Genomic DNA, 20,576 nt, shown 5'->3' on the forward strand with positions numbered 1-20,576 from the left:
GTTCTTTCTCATAATGGCAAATACAGAACAAAATTCCTGATGTTTCTCAGTGGACGCTATAGTTTATGTGCCTGGTTCCCAGGATTAGTCATTGTTTACTGAACTGCAACAAGAAATATCAAAAATTGATAATCTTGCCCAATAGTTTCATCTCCACACAAAAATGGGTAAGTATAAATCACCCCTAGTTTTTAATTTCCTTATATAAAGAGGAATGCCACAACCAGTGATCTGTGTTCATTCTGAAATACAGGATACATCCTCAATTCTCTCTCTCCAGTCCTAGATTGGATCCTATGCTGGCGGAAAAAATGTTGTAAAGGATGTTATTGGGTCAGCTGAAAAAATTGAAATATGGACGGTAAAGCACTGTGTCAACATTTTTTTTTAAGTACAGGTTGACTGAAAGGAAGAAAGAAATGTTACCTCTCTTATAAGAGTAAGAGCTCCTAGCCTTGGCGTATCGTGCACATCCATCTCTCCAGCTCAACCAAGGTCATCTAACGTTCACGCTATCTCTAGGAGAAAAGCATTTCTGCTTTCTACCCAATAGAAGCAAAGGCACACAGAGGTTGAAAGAGACTGGCTTCAGATGCCTGGGACTACACACAACAGGTAGGCCCAGGAGTCACACCCTGAAACCCAACCCATCACACAAACAAGAGACAACTCAGCAACTGCCCTCTGCAAGCCATGATCAACTCCGGAATGCAGGCACAGCGTGAACATGCACGCTTCTTCATGTCTCGCAGGAGATCAAGTCACTACAGGTGCTTTGCATTAAGCTTCTAAACCAAGACAGCACAGAGTTAAAGAGGCCCAAGGAACATACAACAGAAGCTGTGCTGGAAGGGAGGGGGAAGCAACAGAAACCCATCTCCAAGATGCTGCAGTTAGGGCGGGCTTTCCAGGAGCTCCCAATACCCTTGTAAGAAGTACATGTATAGAATGGACACAGCCAGATTAAAATACAGCACAAACAACTTCAGAAGCCATGACAGGTGTTCAAGAGTATCTGTGCCTCTATCCCGCACTCCAAGTAGGGGTGATCAGGAGGTGACCGAAGACATTTGCTTCCAAAGGCCGATTCTAGGATTCAATCTGTTTCATGTACCGAGGGAATACCCGTATTTAGAGATAGGGGAATACAAGACAGATCCTGACCTGTTTCCTTCTATTTCCAACTGAGAATTACTGGGCACCTTCTCCACGTTACACCTGCGGTAGAGTAGAAAGAACACTAGAGTCAGAAGACCTGGGTTCTCGTCCCCGCCCGGCTCCTTCTTCCTAGGCTGGGCGACCTGGCCTAAGTCATTTTACTCTCCAAGCCTCAGTCTCCTCACCAACCTGCATTGTTAAGAAGATTACACGGGGTTATGTTTGGAACCTCATTCAGAAGAATAACACAGTTCTCCAAAAATCGGGGGAAAGTAGATTTCCTAACCTTTCTGGGATTTTCCTACTTCCGTCACACACAGAAATTCCTGTTACCCTGTTCCCTCTATATATGTTCCATTCACTGTTCCAGAAGGTGGAAGACAGGCAGCCGCTGGCTAGAGGTGCGTGTGGATCTTGGGAAGGTAGTGCTAGTCTATCTGAGTTTAGCCCCTCATTTGTAAAATGGGGAAAATACTTACCTCAGAAAGGTATAAAAATCAAATAGTATAAAGTGCTCTGTTACAGTAGCCCGCACATAGAAGGTATTTCAAGTGTCAGCCAGTTTGGGTCTGAATACCATCTAACTAGTCAGCTCTGCTTCCAAGAGCTCTATTCCCTTTCAATAGATCGCTGAATTCATGATCTTCTGTGGGAAGTGAAAATAAACCACTACCTGGGGTCTCGGGCACTTCTACAAGCCTCTAGAAAAGCCTCTTCAGTTGAGGATTTTTGAAACTGCTATGTTGGTGTCCCTTTGTGTGGTGGCAGGGAAGCAGCTGCCAGGGTTCACAGACCCTTGGAAGACCTCCATACCCTCTAGATCTCCCTAGGTGTAGACAGCACCCTTTGGCATTCACAGCCTATGCCTGTCTACGTATAAATCCCTTCTCAGAGTCACTGCCACATTCTGCTTTAGAGTCAGCTGAGAGTCAGGGCGTTGCAGAGAGGGAAAAGCATAAACCCATAAACCAATCAACAGAGGGGTGGAAGTGCATGTGCTGTCTTCAAAATATACAGAAATATTTGGAATGTCTGAAATATAAGGAGAGCTGGGAGGGGTGCACTGGAAAAAAGAGTTGGGAAGATCTGAAGGTTCAGACTGTGGAAGATAACAGTTCTCCCATGCTAAGAAGTCTGGTCATCATCGGGTAGCCAAGAGGCTGCTGTGAAGAGTTCTAAAGTTACAATAGGAAATGACCAGTTAGGTGCCTCAGAAAGAAGCCAGGAGGAAGAGACTGGAGGCAGGGCACACAGTCCACCCTGCAGCTTCCCAGGCCAGGCCAGCAGCGCAAGGGCCTCAGGCAGACAGGATGTGAGGAGGCAGATGAACGGGCATCTTGCAGGGACAATTAGAAGCATGTTGAGGGCACTCTGTATTTGAGTGTCAGCAGTAAGGCAGAGAATTGGGAAAGTGTTTATTATTTCACATTTAGGACCTTGGGCAAATGATGGTGCTGACCAAGGAGACACAGAAGCTTAAGTAGATCATGTCATCGCCGAATATGCAAAAGTGATGGGAGGAAAACCTGAAAACAACAAGTACTACCTTAGACACTCTACACAGAGTAGACTGTCAATAATTCAGAGAGCTAGGCGTGGCTCTGTCATCTAAGACTGACAGAGATGACAACTCAATGGTTCTGAACAACCAAAGATCCCAGTAGAATAATTTCAAATCACTCTGATAAGGAGTCCATGCAGGTCAGCCATCTGATTGGCTTGGGGGAAAAAAATACAAATTTTTAAAACCCTAAAACAAAGCAACAAAAAATAATACTACACAATGACATGGATTTGGTTTACTAAAACTTATTTTAGAAAGACAGTATGAATGCCAGTGTAAAGATCCATTGGTTTGATGAAGCCTTGAGATGATAATCAGTGTGGGAAAGCCTTTGACACAGCAAATACCTAACACACTTCAAATAAAGAACTTCCGAGGCAGAGAAAGCCTTGGAACAAGGCAACATTTTTAAATAAGAGCCCTGCCCTTCTGGAGAATGGGCTGATTACATGTGGGCCTTCAAGAGAGTTTCAGTCCTTCTCAAAATGAGAAAAATGCTGCAAATTACTTTTCAGTACGTACAGGAATTAAGTACAATTAGTCCACAGTTTGTAGTTTATCAAATTCTTAGAAAGGTGCTATAATGTAATAACATATCAGATCACTTGCCGGGCATGGTGGCTCATGCCTATAATCCCAGCACTTTGGGAGGCTGAGAAAGGCAGATCACCTGAGGTGAGGAGTTCGAGACCAGCCTGACCAACATGGTGAAACCCTGTCTCTACTAAAAATACAAAATTAGCCAGGCATGGTGGTGCACGCCTGTACTCCCAGCAACTCCGGAGGCTAAGGCAGGAGAATTGCTTGAACCCGGGAGGCGGAGGTTGCAGTGAGCTGAGATTGTGCAATTGCACTCCAGCCTGGGCAACAAGAGTGAAACTCCATCTCAAAAAAAAAAAAAAAAAAAAAAAAAAAGCTCATTTTTCCAGGTAAATGTTATTATAATGTCCTAAACGCATTATAAGCACCAGGTAATGTCATTGTATCCTCAGATAATGGGGCCCATGTGACCCCTACTTCCCTGAATTCCCCAGGCCAGCTACCTCTTCAGTAATATCCCACAGGAAAGCTCTCTCCTCCACTGCACGATGAGCTAGTGGGGGTAAGTACTTGGAATTTTCACCTTATAATTATATTCAACAGTATGGTGCTGGAAATAAGAAAAAAATGATGGTAATATTTCTAGAAAGAATGAATGATTTTTCTCCAATGTGAACTAAAAATTCAGGACAAGCTGAGTCTTACCACAATTCCCAGAGATACCACAAAGGCTTATTAAATTTAGGGGCAAGAAGAACGTATTCCCAGCGGAAGACAGCAGAGACTAAAGAGGGAGGCAGGAGCCACGTGGCTGCCACTCCACTGTGCACCGGGGCTGTGTTCACCAATTGGACTGACCAGGTTCTGACCAGGCAGGTATCTGCTGCCTCCTCCACCGCTTTACTGCATCCATCTTCAAGGCTAGACCTGATGTCCAAACCCTTTTAAAGACAGCAGGGCTAGTCTTTCTGTGGACTGCTTCTGAAAGAATTGTCTTCAAACAATTGATAGAGAGGGAGGAGGTGATGACACCCTATTCACTTTCTGTCTCCAGATTCTTCAGGAATGAGAACAATGCTCATATTTGAAAAGCAAGGCACAATAAATGGTGAACAAAAGCTCCTGATAGGAGAGTTGATAGAAAGAGCATATCAAGCCACTTCAAGTAAGTTCAAGTGTCCAGTTGCAAACTAATTACATCCTGGAAAAGCATGTAGATTGCTTCTGCTAATAACATTTAGGAAATCACAAGAGCATAAAAATGGAATCAGAAGACTAGAGATAAGCACATGTCCCAATTTTAATATGAGAAAGAAAACCTGAGACTGTTACGCTTGATGTTGACCCTTGGTAAAAATTTAGAAGAAATCATTCAGATGCCACAGGGCTATTTAGAAAAGATAAATAACATCATTAAGTGACAGCAGGAGGTCTCTTAGAAAAAGCCATGGCAAGCTAACCTCATTTCACTTCTTCGGCAGGGTTTCTAGGTTGATAGATTGGAAAGGCTATAGCCATGGTGTATCATGGTTTTAGCCTTTCTTGATAATGCTGAGAAAGGATAAATGTGGGTGACATGAGAGCATGGCTATATGAGTTCATTGATGGGTAACCAACCTTAAGGATTACTGGTTAATATATTCATGTCAACCTGAAGTGATTTTCAGGGGTATGTCACAGAGACCTGTCCTTTGTCTAAGTTTCTAAGCAATAGCTCATATCAAAATCTTTGGATGACAAAAACTTAAGATACGTAAATGCAATTTTTACAAAAATAAAAATTTAGGGGTACAGCAACATGCAAGGATGATGGGACGAAAAGTAGTAAGGCTGGAACTACACAGGGATGAGAATACAGTCAGCGGGTATAGGTTCAAAAACATCAGGCTTAGTTGAAAGCTAACCTTGGCAGTATTCATATGAAATCAGAGCTGTGTATGTGTGTTTTGGGGTGGGGAGTGGGGTTTATTTCAACAAGTCACATATTCAATGAGTTAACTCTGTCAAGGTTGCTGGAAAAAGTAAACATACTCTTCAGTTATGCTAACAGAATTCTGGTGTCCAGAATAAGGAAGCTAACTACCCTGCAATTAATGATCAGAATACGCCATTGGAGTTCTGGGTGCCATGTTTTAAATGGGACACTAGGAGACTGGAATGTGGCCAATGTCTAGGCATCACTCAGAGAGCAAAGTGAAGTGTTCCAACCTGAAGAAGAATGTCCTGACGTAGATATGCTTGTTGATACATTTTAAAGGATATTTCTCAGAATGACAGCAGATTTATTCTCCGAGGTTTCAAGTAGAACAAATAGCTAGGGGTCAGAGGGCTGCATCCCTTTTAATGTAGGAAATGGCTATGTGTTTACAACTGTCTTTCGGTGCCAAGAACTGCTCTGAAGCAGGGAGCTCACACTGGAGGGTCCACGTGGACGTGGATGACCACACGCCAGAGGTGGTACAGGGGGACTTATTTGTGTTGTGGGAAGTTGGGCCAGGCAGAGCTAAATGTCCCTTCCAACTTTAAGAATGTCTCTAGGAATCTCTCTCTCTCTTCTTTATCCAAGTAACTAAAAGCCTCTAGAGTTGGAACAGCTCCATAGACTCTACTCTTCACCATCTAATTCTACGTCTCATCCCAGGGGCAATCTTCAAAGGTACAAATGCAAACAGGATGAATCCCTTCTCAAAGAACAGTCTTGGGCTAAATATTACATAAATTGAGAATATGAGTTTCTAAAAGCTTCTAAATAAGCAGAAAACAAAGCATGCTTAACAGGTCAAAACAAAGCCTTCTAATACTACTTGATAGAAAGTTTTCTATTTGTGCAAATAAAATGATGGGGGCCAGTAGCAACAGACCAGTACTACCTCTGAATAGCAGTTACTGCAGAAAGATTTGACATTTATGAATCACACAATATCTGGCTCTTCAGGGTCAGATTTTTAGAAAGTACCCTCCTTTTAAAAAACAAGTCCTATCACTGACTAAAAAGCAATAAATACACACATAAATGATCTTAGTTCTTTATGAAAATATCAAGATACATCTGCCCCAGAATCATGCATGAACTTTAAACAACTGTCTCATGAGAGCTAATTAATTCTTCTTATATATCAGTTAAATATAAATGGCAGTTCTTATTTAATATGCTGTTAATCTACATGAACGTCAGAGCCCTAACATTTGACCAAAGTGATGGGAAGGAGGTTAGCACAGGTGGTATTTCTTTCACAGGTGGGTTGAGTTGCTATTTAAGTAACTGACTTTAATGGTGCAAAAATCTCAACACAGTGAAATGTACATCTCCCAGCAGCGTTTTCTAAAACCAACCAAAAATATGATACTGTATCTAATTAAGGCTCTCCTAATTTGAGTGCCTCCTACTTGAGTACCAAGTTAAAGAGAAATACATAATATAAATAGTTAGTGCTTTTTCTAGAGGATTACCAACATGAAAAGTATATGAAACATTCAGTGGTGGGAAATTTAGTACATACTCCCCAGAAAGCATCTAAATGTGGGAGCTAATAGAATGTGTCTTACCAGGACACTTTTTAAGGAAAAGTAAGTAAGCAAATAAAACAAGGAAAAGTGAAAAAGAAAAAAACTACTCAATATCTGCATGCTGAAATATTTAAATACCCTTTACCTACAGTACAACTCAATAAGCAGTACCATTGAAACTGCATTTTCTGTTTCTAGAAATAAAACCACAGAAACCAGCATCAGCAAGGACACTTTCTTTCCGGTGCTCAGAGGTCCATTCACCTACCTGATCAGCCTCAAAGTCTGAAAGGCTGATTATTAATAACGAAACTGTTCAAAGAGCCTGAGTTACATTAACTCCTTGATGACTCATAAGGACTCTAGAGGCAGGCAGAGTAATGAATCCCATTTTTTTGGATGGGCAAACTGAGGCTCAGGGAGATTAAGTAAATTACTCAACTGTCCCCAAGCTAGTGAATGCCAGAGTCAGGATTCAAATGCAGGTGGTTAAATCAAGACAAGAGTCTGTACTCTAAACCACTGTGCAATGATTAGCTGAGGTTTAAGGCATAGAATCTCCTACCACTCTGTATTTTTGGATGGTTTCTAGGAAAGTGGTCAGCCCATAAGCCACGTACACCAGGAAGTCATAAACTCAAAAGCTATGGAGCCTGCAGGTAATACAAATGAATGAAGTGAGCCAGGCATAAAAAGCATGATGGTAAATGGTAACCCACTCCATGCTGAAGAGATGATAGGGAGTGATGGGGACTGTGGCAACCTAGAGCGCGATGCTGCCAATGAAAGGATGGCCACTTCTTCGTGCCTACTGACTGCTACCTTAGGGAGAGCTGGGCAAAGTGCCACCAGAGTTTCAGGTTTTTCAAAAGGGTGGGGGATGGGAGGGAAATTTTTGCAAGAAATCTCTCCAGGTTTCTGTATTGCTGACTCCCACCCCTCAAAAAAACAACATAAAACCAAATAAATCTGCTGGCAGTATGTAGTCCACCTGTTGGTGACTTCTTTTATGTCACTAGAGAAAGACACAGCCATCACCTTAGAATGAAAGGCCTAGGTTCTCAACCTCCAAGGACTTTCCTGGCCCCTCTCAGTGTTACAACAGCCCTCGACTCACTCAGCGAGTAATGAACAAAATGCCTGTCACACATCACAGCACATCTGGTCAGAGAAACAGATGTTACACTCTCCTGAGACAAAGGCAAAAAAGTTTGATGTATATGCAGGGTGATGCTCTCTACTTAGTAATATTGTGCTTTAAACCAGGGACTGAGAAAATAAGGCATCATAATCCAAGCTGGCTTCTAGAATACCGTCTCTTTCTATGGCAAATATACAAGGGGAGCTGGGGGGTGAATAGAAACATGAGAGTTACTGATTCATGGTTTACAAGGAAGTTTTCATGTTCACTCTGGACAAAGCATGGATTTGTGGTCAAAATTTCCTTCCTGGATTGCTGTCATTCCCCTTCATTAATGAACAGCTGGTCCAAACCCAAGAGAATGGGGTTGCCTTTCGTGGCCACTTCAGAAGCCTCAAAGGGGATGCAATTATTTATTTATTTTTTGAAAAAAGGAAAATAGTAAACACAAAATCTGACAGACCTGGTGGGCAAAACGGATCAAGAAATTCTGGCCTTTTCACAAACATCTCCACCTACTCCTCTTTCCCCATTTCTGAAAACTCCTTATAGATAAGAAAGGCTTAACAGCAAAACCCCATGGTGGAAAGTTTCTTGCTTTTTATACTACTTAATTTTTATAATAATTTTTCCTTCCTGCTATGATGTATTCAGCAAACCCATAATGAAAAACTAAAAACACAACGTAGTTGTTCATGTTAAACACAGGGGTACAGAGCAACACTAGTTAATGTCAAACATTTCTGGTAACTAACTGCTTCTCAGCCTTTTGGCTAAGATCAAGTGTAGTATCTGTTGTTACATGCTTAATATCTGATTCCTCCTCTATCCGAGGACAACATGTTAAGTGGATTTTGGAAGCAGGGAGCTAGAACAGGAGCTTGCTCCATCAACTCCACACATCGACCTGGTACTGCAGTACCTCCAGGAATGATGCACCCCCTTGAGAAAAAAATTTTTTCAACTGGTAATTAAAAACCGATTAATACCACTATGCAACTGCGTGAAAATGCCTGTTTCCCGTCAAATTATCAACTGAAACTAGAAGCCATCTTCAAATGCAAACATTACCACATGATAATAAAGTGGAAACCAAGTCAACTAACCAAAGTGTAGCCTAACTAGTTCATCTACTGTATGCGTCTGACTGACACCCTACAGTGTCTTTGGTTTTCAAATAATTATTCATTGTTTAAAATGGCCTGGGAGGAGTGTCCAACACAGCTTTCTCAAAGTCAGTATCCAAAAATCCCAGGAAAAAGGTAAGTTTGCTGAAAGACCATGCTGACTATGTGGTATTAGGAAGAAAGAGATAACTCAAACAAGAGCTCAGAAATTCAAGTGTTGGAAGGAAAGAAGAACCTGTATTTACTAGGAAGCATCTATTTTGCTTTAAACATTCTTAACATGAGATATTTACCTTAAATATATTAGGATTCTTCTTTCTCTAACAATTCAATTCAAAAAAATAATTTTACTCCATCATTCCAATCCCTTTCATCTGAAATATCTTCATTTTCAGATGGTATTTCAGAGGTCCTTAAGAATCCTTTTCTAATTTAGAATTTTTTTTAAATTTTGTAATCTAAACTAAATTTTCAACTATCTTAAATAATACATTATGAAACATCACACAAAATAGCAATAGTGGCCATTTTAAACAGGTACAAAGAAAGCAAGCTATAAAACACAAACTAGAAAGAAAATAAAACCTAAGTGCATAACTTAACAACTGCTTCCTCCTTAGGTAGCACCATTCGGCATCTTGGTGAGAGATGATCAAGGTGAAGGAACCAAACACTCACCTATCTTTGTAGTTTATCACAGTATCGATGATAGCGTTCATCTGCTTTGTCAGTTTGGGGGGATTTGGTGACAGTTTCTCAGCAGGAGGGCGGCCTCTTCTCTTCTTAGCTTTTTCCACATCTTCTTTCGCAGGATCTTTATCCACATTTCTTCGTCTTTTTCGCTTCTTAAGCCGTACTTCCTCTTCCATTTCCTCCAAATTGCCGTCTTCAATGGCCTGTTCATTGAAAACAAAGGAGAAAAATTCAAGACAAGAAAATAACCAAGACAAAAAAAGTATGTGTATATTTATATATAGCTTCAACAATTAGAATAAAATGAAAAATTAACCAAAAAAAAAAAGAAGTAAAATTTAACAGTAATCAGTGGAGGAAGAAGAAAAAAGGAATGCTACCATATTGGATAAATGCATCTTTAACTCAAGTCTGTTTCATGAGCAAAACACACTGAAGGCCCAAAACACTCACAGTAAAGAAGAATATGACAAATATTAAAAGATCTATAAATTCAAGTATTTGATGATAACTGAATCCAGATGAAATTTTAGCTCAGTTTAAGAACATGACCCTAATTTTCTCAATACTGTAAGGGAAGGAAAAGGTAAACAAAACGAGGGGTGGGTTATGAAAAAAAAATCCCTAAGAATACATCCACACGAGCATATAAGCTTTGACCTTTTCTTGAGGTTTTGCATCAATTTATTCATGATTAACAATATAAATCAAAATTCCATCTAGATTTTTGTTCTAACGTGGCAATTAGTAAACAAGGAAACGGGAAAGTACAAAGCCACATTCCTTGGTAAACGCACTTAAATCATTCGATAAAGAACACACACACTCACAAACAATAAACACTTTTTTCCAATTACCTGCAAACGCTTGCTTTAAACCAGAGCCAGCAGCACTAATGCAGAGAGATAATAAAATAGCTATAAAAACAACCAGGTATAAAAGAAACCTGTTCATAAAGGGCTAAAAGATCCATGTGACAGACCCAGAAGTTTCAACTTTTTTTTTTTCCTGGTAAATCTCAAAACTCAAAAGAAAAATAGAGGAAAAATACTGCAAAGGAAAAAAAAAAAAAAGAACATAAAATTTGAACATAGAAATGTTCTAAAAAAATCTTTAAATTATATTTTGAGATTGCTCTCTCACACAAAATAACTAATGTTGTTATTTGTTCCTCCTGCCTCTCAATATTGCCTCCAGTATGCAAATGATAATCAATCCTTTCTCGTAGCTGAAAGAGCTCTAATCATAAGGCAATTACCTTCATTTCTCCACAGCACCAAACATGGCTAATATTTATGATCATGTGAGTATAACAATCAATATAAAGAGTGATTACAGCTCAGACATAATTTCTTTCACTTATGTACAATGCTTCCTGAAAAAGAAAGGTTTTGTGAAGAAAACCTGGTGCAGAACACAAAACAACCTGGCATGTTAAAAATGCCAGTGGGATTTAAAAAAAAAATATGTTTTCTATGCATCCTCCAATGTGCAAATCCATAGAAGCAACATGCACACAGACAGATTCCTAAGGGACAGTCTGAGCCTAGGCCTTAATAATCAAAAGACAATTTCCATCACGATCCTACAGTGTTCAGATAACCACTATGAAGGAGGCGAGATCTGATGAGTTATGAGGAAAAAGGAAAAGAAAAAAAAAAAAGCTTCACATTATTGCATTAATATTCATTTGCCTAAAAAGCAGGACACCCACTATACAGCTAAACACACTGCAGCTAAGCGAAGATTAAGAAAAGGAAATTGTCCCGCATATCTTGGAGGCTGAACATGCTAATAATAAATACAGCATGCAAGGCTGTCAACAGTTAATGGTATTGCTCTCCTCAAGCACCCAGTTGCACACAGAAATACGGAGAACACCGGCTTTTGATGTGTTACACACCTACACATGCCTGGGATGTAGTTCTACTGAATCTTCAAGACGGCAACGAAAAAGGATATTTACCTTACCACTATCAGCAGGCCGGCTATCGGAAATCACAGTTAGTGGGGATAAAATTAACAAGCCAGCAAAGCAGCGAGCTGCTAGTCTCTTCATCAGCTGATCAGGAAAAAAAAGAGAGCTGGGGAAAGGCTATGTTTTCATATACAAGTAATTTTATTTTACTGAAAATTTAATACTGAAAGGATTGTGGATACTCAAATCTGCTGTTTCATTCTACCTACTACAAGGCCCGAAGGCTTCCTCCTTCAGCCTGTTTTAATATTGACAACTACTTATCATATTTTTTTCCCTTATTATTCCAGGCAGCAGAATTAGAGATTTTAGCTCAGGTGGTTTCTGATTCTTGCTCACATTTTAACAATTAAGCCAGTAAGAAAACAAATTAATATTCAAATTTATTTTAAACAATTAAAACAAGGTATGCTTTTTTGGCATTTTATACCTTATTTTTAAAAAAATAGCAGCATGGTTTGGAGCAGTCGAAATGATTTTTAAAATAGAAGACAATTTTTTTAAAAATTAAATGCATGTAAATAAAAGCAATGTGCATGTTCTAAGGTTCAAATATTTTAATATAATATGTAATTCTGCTCTTTAAAGAAAATCCAGAACAACTGTAACACTTCACTTTCAGTTTCATGCTGTAAAATTTTTCATTGTTTTTCTTCTCAGTGGGATAAATGAAGTTGGGGGGAGTTGTAAAAAGGATATTTCTACTCTCACCCCCCTCAATTTTGAAAAGAGGGAAAAAGCATAAGCTTGTGATATTTGGAGTTTTAAATCTCTAAATCTGTGAGTAGCTAAGAAGCGAAAACAAATTAAATTGCAAACAGAACAACTGAAACAATTTTTATTACAATTGCTAATACGTGCAGATTCTTATTAAATTTAGGTTCTGGAATTACAAGGAAACACACAAAGTACTGACCATTATTCCCCTTAAACTAAGGTTTTATGCAGGAATGCAGAGAGCTACAAAACATCTTCCCTCCTCCCCAAAGACCCCAAACACATCCATATGCAGTGCTTTATGTTCTGTGATTTCTAAGGGTCTTTTTCTAATGGAAATCAATTCACTAAATACTTCCCAATGCTTTTCGCACATAAAGAGTAGAGTAAGATTACTCCTGCATGTAAGTAAAATTATTCATGGAGATTTTAAACTGTTCTTTTATTTAAAAAAATTATTTATTAAACTGGCTCAACTGACTCAAACTCAGCGCTGGGGGTTGGGGGGCACACAAAAAAAAAACCCAAAAACTTGCTACACAATGCTAAAGTACTACCCCCAAAAAGAATTCCCTTCCAAACCTTTTACCAGCACAATAATGAAATAAATCACAGAAGCAAACCCCCAGTTTCCGACTGGTGACGTGTTGCGCAAGAGTGCGAGCCCTAATTCAACATACAGACGGCTCCCATGCTGAACTGCCTCTAGATTTAATGAAGTGAATAGGAAGGAAGTCGGGGAAAAAAAGTGTACAAATAAGAAATTAACACTTTCCTTCCCTACCGAAACGGTGAAACACAACTACAGCGAAGTTTAGTGAGGCACCTCTTTTCTTAAAGGCATACTGCACCCATTTGGCTCCGGATGTCACGAAAAAAAACCCATATGGTGGTAAAAATCCCCAGTCAAGTTAAAACAGTTAAGCATATTTCAGCCTGCGTTTTTCCTGAATGAAGCTGGGAATTACTCCTTCCTCCACTGGATGGCAACCTTTTTTTTTCTTTCTTTCTTTTTTTTTTTTGGCCCTCTTTCTCTCTTTTCTTTCTTTCCATTTTGCTTAAGAGAAAATGTTTTTCATGACTCAGGGTATGCAAGAACGAGATGCAAACTAGCTCCCTCTTCAATTAGTTCTTATGAAAGCAGCGTGCACGTTCTGACAACAAAATGCAGGAGACAGTCATGCAGGATCAGCTGTTTTAGAGGAAACACTTTGCAGCTAGCAAAGCACATGGCAGACCCGGGAAGCGGCCACACGTGGGTCCAGTTGTGGCCCTCTCATCCTGACACACACCAACCACATCTTTTACTGCGTGACGGAAGGTCCAGAAAGTCAGCCTCAGGCGCCTTCTTCTCAACCCGGTGGTGTAAAGAGGCGCTGTTATGCGTGGTTCACAATACCACAAAGCAGAGGGGATCCATGATTATGAATAGGTAAAGAGGGACACGCAAACAAAAAGCCCCAGGCCAACTCCTGCGCATTGTTTCCACCTCCGCCTCTCCAAGTCCACCAAGCCATGTGGCACAGCCCTTACAGTGGAACAAACCATCTTAACACTGAAAGGAGCAATTCTAAAGATATCCAGACAAGGCATGGAAATTTCTTCCATGCGAAACGGGAAAGTCAGTACTCAAACACTAACTCTGCTATTTCAGTATCATATTTCTGTCCGCTGACACTTTCTCTTTCTCCCTCTGGGGATCCTCCTCCCTTAAGAACTCTAGTTGGATTCCAGAAGAGGACCTGGGATGCTGCTGGGCATGGGGGTGGGATTACAGAGCCCAGGGCTAAGCATTAAAGAATGCAGGTTAAGACCATTACATTATACTAGTGCTTTCTTGGGACAGCTCACATATCACCAAACTTGATTCCAAAATTCAGACAGGCTAAATATCCCTTGTGCCCTGCTGAGACCCTGGAAGCCAATAATACAGGTAAAGATCCCCCAAACAAGAAAAGCAATGCCAACAAAATAGTGGAATTTTACATTTACATTTTCATGTATGAGATTTTCTTACAATATAAATCTTAACAACAAAGTTGAACATAGAGCTCATCGTCAAAGATGCCACATTATTTTAATCAGTTTAATGCACACTGTAGCACTTTTGGATGCAGAATTTCAGACTCAGGGCTTTGGACAGTAAGTTTTTGATTATTACTGTCTCCAAAAGCAACCTGTTAGAAAAACTGGCATAAAATCAAATTCCCTAAAGTGAAATAATCTAGACACAAAAGGGCAAATACTGTATGATTTCAGAGATGAGAAAAGAGAACAGTGTTTACCAGGGGCTAAGGGAAGAGGGCTGGGGAGTTAATGCTTAATGAGGTCAAAATTTCAGTTTGAGATAATGGAAAAGTTCTGAAGATGGGATGTTGGTGGCAGTTGCACAGCAATGTAAATGTACTTAATGTTACTGAAATGTACACTTAAAACGGCTAACATGGGCCGGGTGTGGTGGCTCATGCCTGTAATCCCAGCACTTCGGGAGGCCAAGGCAGGTGGATCACACCTGAGTTCGGGAGTTTGAGACCAGCCTAACCAACATGGAGAAGCCCCATCTCTACTAAAAATACAAAATTAGCTGGGCATGGTGGTGCATGCCCTGTAATCCCAGCTACTCAGGAGGCTGAGGCAGGAGAATTGCTTGAACCTGGGAGGCAGAGGTTGCAATTAGCCAAGATTGTGCCATTGCACTCTAGCCTGGGCAACAAGAGCAAAACTCTGTCTCAAAAAAAAAAGAGAGAGAGAGAGAAACAAAAAAGGCAAAAACAGTAAATTTTATGTGTATTTTGCCACAAGAAAAAAAGTCCCTGAAAAGAAATCAAATTCTCTAAATTAAGGAACAACTTAACCCCAATTAAACCCCAACAACTGCAGGTTCATACGTGTTCTTACCACCTCAACACACAGCACATAATACTAGCGAAATCTTGCTAGCTTTCCTTCAGAATTCAACCCTTTTAACATTTCAATAGATAGCACGTTCAGTCTTGCCCTGGCCAATGGCTAGAACTTTTCAAAAATCCCCATTTATTCTTTCAAAGGTTATTAAGGAAATATCCATGATGTAAGAAAATAAATGTATATAGGACCTAACTATTCACAAACCTTATACTTTTGTTAACAAATGCTTCCCATATTCAAGAGATGAGTTGGTCTGAAGGGTAAGAACTTGTTTGGATATAGATCCCACCCTCCGCCCCCCACCCCATGGTGCAATAAACTGACATTAACTCAACGGACTCTGTTTCTTATTTCATTCATCTGTCAGGCAACTTGGATGCCAACTGCACTCCAGGCTCTCCCTGAGTTGGGACTGAAATGTACCAAGCTGACCATAAAGGGGAAGAAAATTGAGCCACAGTTTACTCGAATTTCTGGTACAGTGGGTTTTCCAGTTTACTGATCAATAACCTCACATCACTTTTGCAAAAAAAAAAAAAAGGGGTTTTCTCTTTTCCCATATGCCATAAGCACACGGAGGTGGGTGAGAAAGGGAAAAGGGGAGCTACGGCTTACACATCTGAGACAAGGTCAATTAACACACTATTTTAGTTAAAAGCAATTTGGTTGGGCTAAGGAAAATGGCTGGGCGCAGTGGCTCACGCCTGTAATCCCAGCACTTTGGGAGGCCGAGGTGGGCAGATCACAAGGTCAGGAGTTCAAGCCCAGCCTGGCCAATATGGTGAAACTCTGTCTCTACTAAAAATACAAACATTGTCCAGGTGTGGTGGCACGTGCCTATAGTCCCAGCTACTCGGGAGGCTGAGGCAGTAGAATTGCTTGAACCTGAGAGGCGGAGGTTGCAGTGAACCAAGATCATCCCACTGCACTCTAGCCTGGGCAACAGAGCCAGACTCAGTCTCAAAAAAATAAAAAGAAAAATGAGTTTAAAAATTATTTTAGCCATGAGTTCAACTAAGAACCCATGTGACTGATACCTTTTAAGCAGTATTAAACACAATATACTCTATTTGGAGAATGATTTTAAGATTTAGTAGAGGTTGGCCCACAAAACATCTGGCCCTGAGGACCCTACCAAACTATAAATGTGAAATATTGACTCCTTTGTTCTTACAAGTTAGGTACATGCTATGTTCAGCTTCCTTGGGTAGAATCAAAAAACCTGAGAGAATTTGAGAGCCTGCAAGAGACTTAGAGAAACAATGGAGAACTGCAACAAATACAGTTCGGCTTTCCTATCCTGAGATCATCAATCAAGTTACTATCTACTCTTAACAGAGTCAGGAACTCCACCCGCTTGTCTGTTGAGCAGGGCTCCTCAGAAGGGCCTGGGCCACTTCCGTACTTCAAGGTTCTCAGCATATTAAAAATGAAATGCCAAAAGAGGGTAACAAACTAATACAGTTTTAATGCTCACAAAGAATAACTTAATGCTTTCAAGACAGATAAAATACAACTATTAAGAGCATAACCTCATTTGGAGATAGTGTCAAATGGCAACTTAGAGGCACCTCCATGAATGTGAGGCCTGAGCAAAATAAATGGTTCTTTTCTGGGCTTCCCTGTGACAGGCTATCCATGAGGAACTGAGCCATGATCCAGGGTTCCATGATACCGCAAGAAGTCATTCACCCATAGTGATTAAGAACAGCAAATTAATCAGATACTGATGAGAATGAGGTAGTTGTTCTGCTTGAAGCCAATGCAAAGAATGTCCATTAATAGCCCAATAATGAGAGAGGAAAACATGTAAATAAAGCAACAGAAGAAATCAAAAGCACAGTAGTTTGAGGCTCTCTAATATAGAAAAAAAAATAGCCCCAACTTTTAATAAATCTTCAGACACACAGAATCATTAATACTTCTACTACTACTGATGCAGCTACTACTACTACCACCATTGTCCCTGCCAGCAGCAGCAGCAACATTGGCTAACACATAGTGTTCACTGTGTTGCCAGCCACTCCGTGCTTTGAGCACATTTAGTCATTTAAACCTCACAACAACCCTAAAAAGGTAGGCACTCTTACACTCTGCATTTTGCAGATGAGGAAACTGAGGCACAGAGCGATATAACACCTTCTTCCAGATCATATAAAAGAAAGACGATGACTCAGTATTTGAACTCAAAGTCTGGCTGCATAAACCACGCCCTTAACTACCAAACTATTCTACGTTATAGCAGAAAACAATAACATTATTAATGACGACTATACCATCAGGAAAATGCTAACTTATGCTTGCCAGGCTTAGGTGAATAATTCAAGTAAAAACATAACATGATACATCTTAGGAAGACTTTCAGCAAAGATCACACACAGATATACACACTGCCAGCAAAGCTCTCTCTCATACACACTCCTTTGCATAGAAATGTGGAACCATAAAAGTAACCATCAAAGTACACAGTTATTTTAATAGTCAATGGGAAATTATTGTTCCACAACTTTAAAAAATTTATGTCAAAACATTAAAAACTCTTATACTTGTAGAGGAAAAAGAAAAAAATAGTAAAATAAGCATTTGCTTAGTACACTAATTTAAAATATTAGAAACATGGAGCATTAAAATGTTTCATTTCTCTATTTAAAAAAAAAAAAAAAAAACTCTATCCAGAATATTTTGTTTTGCTTTGCTTTGAGATAGGGCCTCATTTTGTTGCCCAGGCTGGAGTGCCATGGTGTAATCAATCACAGCTCACTACAGCTTCAACATCGTGGGCTCAAGCAATCCTCCCACCTCACCCTCCTGAGAGCTGGGACTATAGGTGCACACCATCACACCTGGCTATTTTCTTTTTTGTAGACACCGGGTTAGACAATGTTGCTTACACTGGTCTTGAACTCCTGGGCTCAAGCAATCTTCCTGCTTTGGCCTCCCAAAGTGTTGGGATTACAGGAGCGAGAGATCACGCCTGGCCTATCCAGGGCATTTTGAACAGTGCTTGTCTTCTCCTTGTCAAATAACTTATGATATAAACATCTTTTCTATGCCTTGGAAAACTGCCATACTCCTAAATTTGGATTGGCTTCCAACATTTCATCCTTTGCCATTTCGATGTCGTGAAATAGCTGAGTTCCTTCAGTGTGACTTTGTTTTCTTGTTTGTTTTTGCCAGTATCACTTCCTCTGGGTCATCTTCATCCTTTTCTTGATAACCACATCCCTCATTTATGTGTGTAAGTTCACCTTCACCATGTTCCCTGGCTGAATATCTAGAATCTCTCTTGTATGGCCACTTTGTGATCCTACATCTTTCTTCACATAAATTCTTTTTATTTTTTATAAATTCTTTTCTTTTTTATTTTTTGAGACAGAGTCTCACTAGCTCTGCTGCCCAGGCTGGAGTGCAGTGGCGTGATCTTGGCTCACTGCAACCTCCGCCTCCCAGGTTCAAGCAATTCTCCTGCCTCAGATGCTCAAGCAGCTGGGACTATAGGCGTGCGCCACCACGCCCAGCTAATTTTTATATTTTTAGTAGAGATGGGGTTTTGCCATGTTGGCCAGGCTGGTCTCGAACTCCTGATCTCAGATGATCCGCCCACCTCAGCCTCCCAAAGTGCTGGGATTACAGGTGTAAGCCAATGTACCCGACCTTATTTCTTTATTTTTATTTTTTATTTTTGAGATGGAGTGTCGCTCTGTTGCCCAGGCTGGAGTGCAGTGGTACAATCTCAGCTCACTGCAACCTCCGCTTCCCAGGTTCAAGCGATTCTCCTGCCTCAGCCTTCCAAGTAGCTGGGATTACAGGCACGAGCCACCACACCTGGCTAATCTTGTATTTTTAGTAAAGATGGGGTTTCACCATGTTGACCAGGCTGGTCTCGCACTCTCTTGACCTCAGGTGATCCACCTGCCCCAGCCTCCCAAAGTGCTGGGATTACAGGTATGAGCAGTGGCACCCAGCCTTTCTTCACTTAAGCGCTTGATACAGTTGTCTTCCAAAAGATCTATCTCATCAGCATGAAATATTCCAGGATCATCATAAACCTGCCTCCATCTTGGGATTCGGGGTGAAATTTCACAGCGGCATCCTTATTTACACTAGTGGTGTCATCAGACCATGTAACATTCACCAGTTCATGCTGATTTATGAGACAATGAAACCAGCTTTACTGGCAGTCAAAAGTCCTCCTATAGTCTCCATGTAATTACCATTTTCTTTTAATATAGAAACTAACTTCAACACTTTGGGCTGAATACTAGTCAAACTAAGCAGGATTTTAAAAATTATTATGGTTGCTGGGCGCGGTGGCTCATGCCTATAATTCTAGCACTTTGGGAGGCCGAGGTGGGTGGATCACGAGGTCAGGAGATTGAGACCATCCTGCCTAACATGGTGAAACCCCATCTCTACTAAAAAATACAAAAAATTAGCTGGGCATGGTGGCAGACGCCTGTAGTCTCAGCTGCTTGGGAGGCTGAGGCAGGAGAATGGTGTAAATCCGGGAGGCAGAGGTTGTGGTGAGTGGAGATCGCACCACTGCACTCCAGCCTGGGCAACAAGAGCGAAACTCCGTCTAAAAAAAAAAAATACTCAATTTCAATCGTAAGTATTTGTTCCTAGTGCAATTTAAGCTAAAATATATTGAGATGACTTTACCTTGACTTTTTTATATTCATTGTACATTTTCAGTGTGGTTTATATATTTCTTAAATCATTTATTTTTTAATTTTTGAGACAAAGTCTCACTCTGTCACCCAGGCTGGAATGCAGTGGTACAATCTTGGCTCACTGCAACCTCCACCTCCTGGGTTCAAGAGATTCTCATGTCTCAGCCTACCAATAGCTGGGATTACAGGTATGCAGCACCACTGTGCCCAGCCAATTTTTTGTATTTTTAGTAAAGACGGGGTTTCACTGTGTTGACCAGGCTGGTCTCAAATTCGTGGCCTCAAGTGATCCAACCGCCTCATCTTCCCAAAGTGTTGGGATTACAGGCATGAGCCACTGTGCCCAGTCTCAATCTGGTTTGTACTGTAGCTTCATGCAGGCCTGGGTCTTGTGCTATCTTCATTTTCCTATTGCCATTTTCACATCTAATCACAACAAATTTCACTTCCTTCATTATTACTACTTGTTTCTTTGCGGCACTTTCATCTTTGGTGGCCAATTCCCTCTCCTAATGAACTATTTTTTTTAATGTCATGTTTTCACTAAGAAGGCGGCAACACAACTATATGC

General features: G+C 40.5%; 1 protein-coding gene and 1 non-coding gene across 33 annotated transcripts in view; one reads left to right on the forward strand and one right to left on the reverse strand.

Annotated features, from left to right (window-relative positions):
- Positions 1 to 20,576, reverse strand: part of SMARCA2 (SWI/SNF related, matrix associated, actin dependent regulator of chromatin, subfamily a, member 2) — a 222,486-nt gene that overhangs the window by 21,717 nt on the left and 180,193 nt on the right. For 16 of the 32 annotated variants that reach the window (XM_077966143.1, XM_028835203.2, XM_028835201.2 and 13 more), the window contains one exon: positions 9,716 to 9,933. In XM_077966143.1, coding sequence (XP_077822269.1) covers positions 9,716 to 9,933 — 218 coding nt within the window. Of the gene's footprint in view, positions 1 to 1,164; positions 1,219 to 9,715; positions 9,934 to 11,696; positions 11,793 to 13,007; positions 13,139 to 13,717; positions 13,948 to 20,576 lie in introns of those variants that run through there. The other 16 variants (XM_077966133.1, XM_028835202.2, XM_028835200.2 and 13 more) reach the window with 5 other exon arrangements.
- On the forward strand, positions 8,664 to 8,854 carry LOC114672940 (U2 spliceosomal RNA). The gene has a single exon (XR_003723463.2). It is a non-coding gene; the product is annotated as a U2 spliceosomal RNA (small nuclear RNA).

The sequence above is a fragment of the Macaca mulatta genome, chromosome 15, assembly GCF_049350105.2.
Source record: "Macaca mulatta isolate MMU2019108-1 chromosome 15, T2T-MMU8v2.0, whole genome shotgun sequence".
NCBI lineage: Eukaryota > Metazoa > Chordata > Mammalia > Primates > Cercopithecidae > Macaca > Macaca mulatta.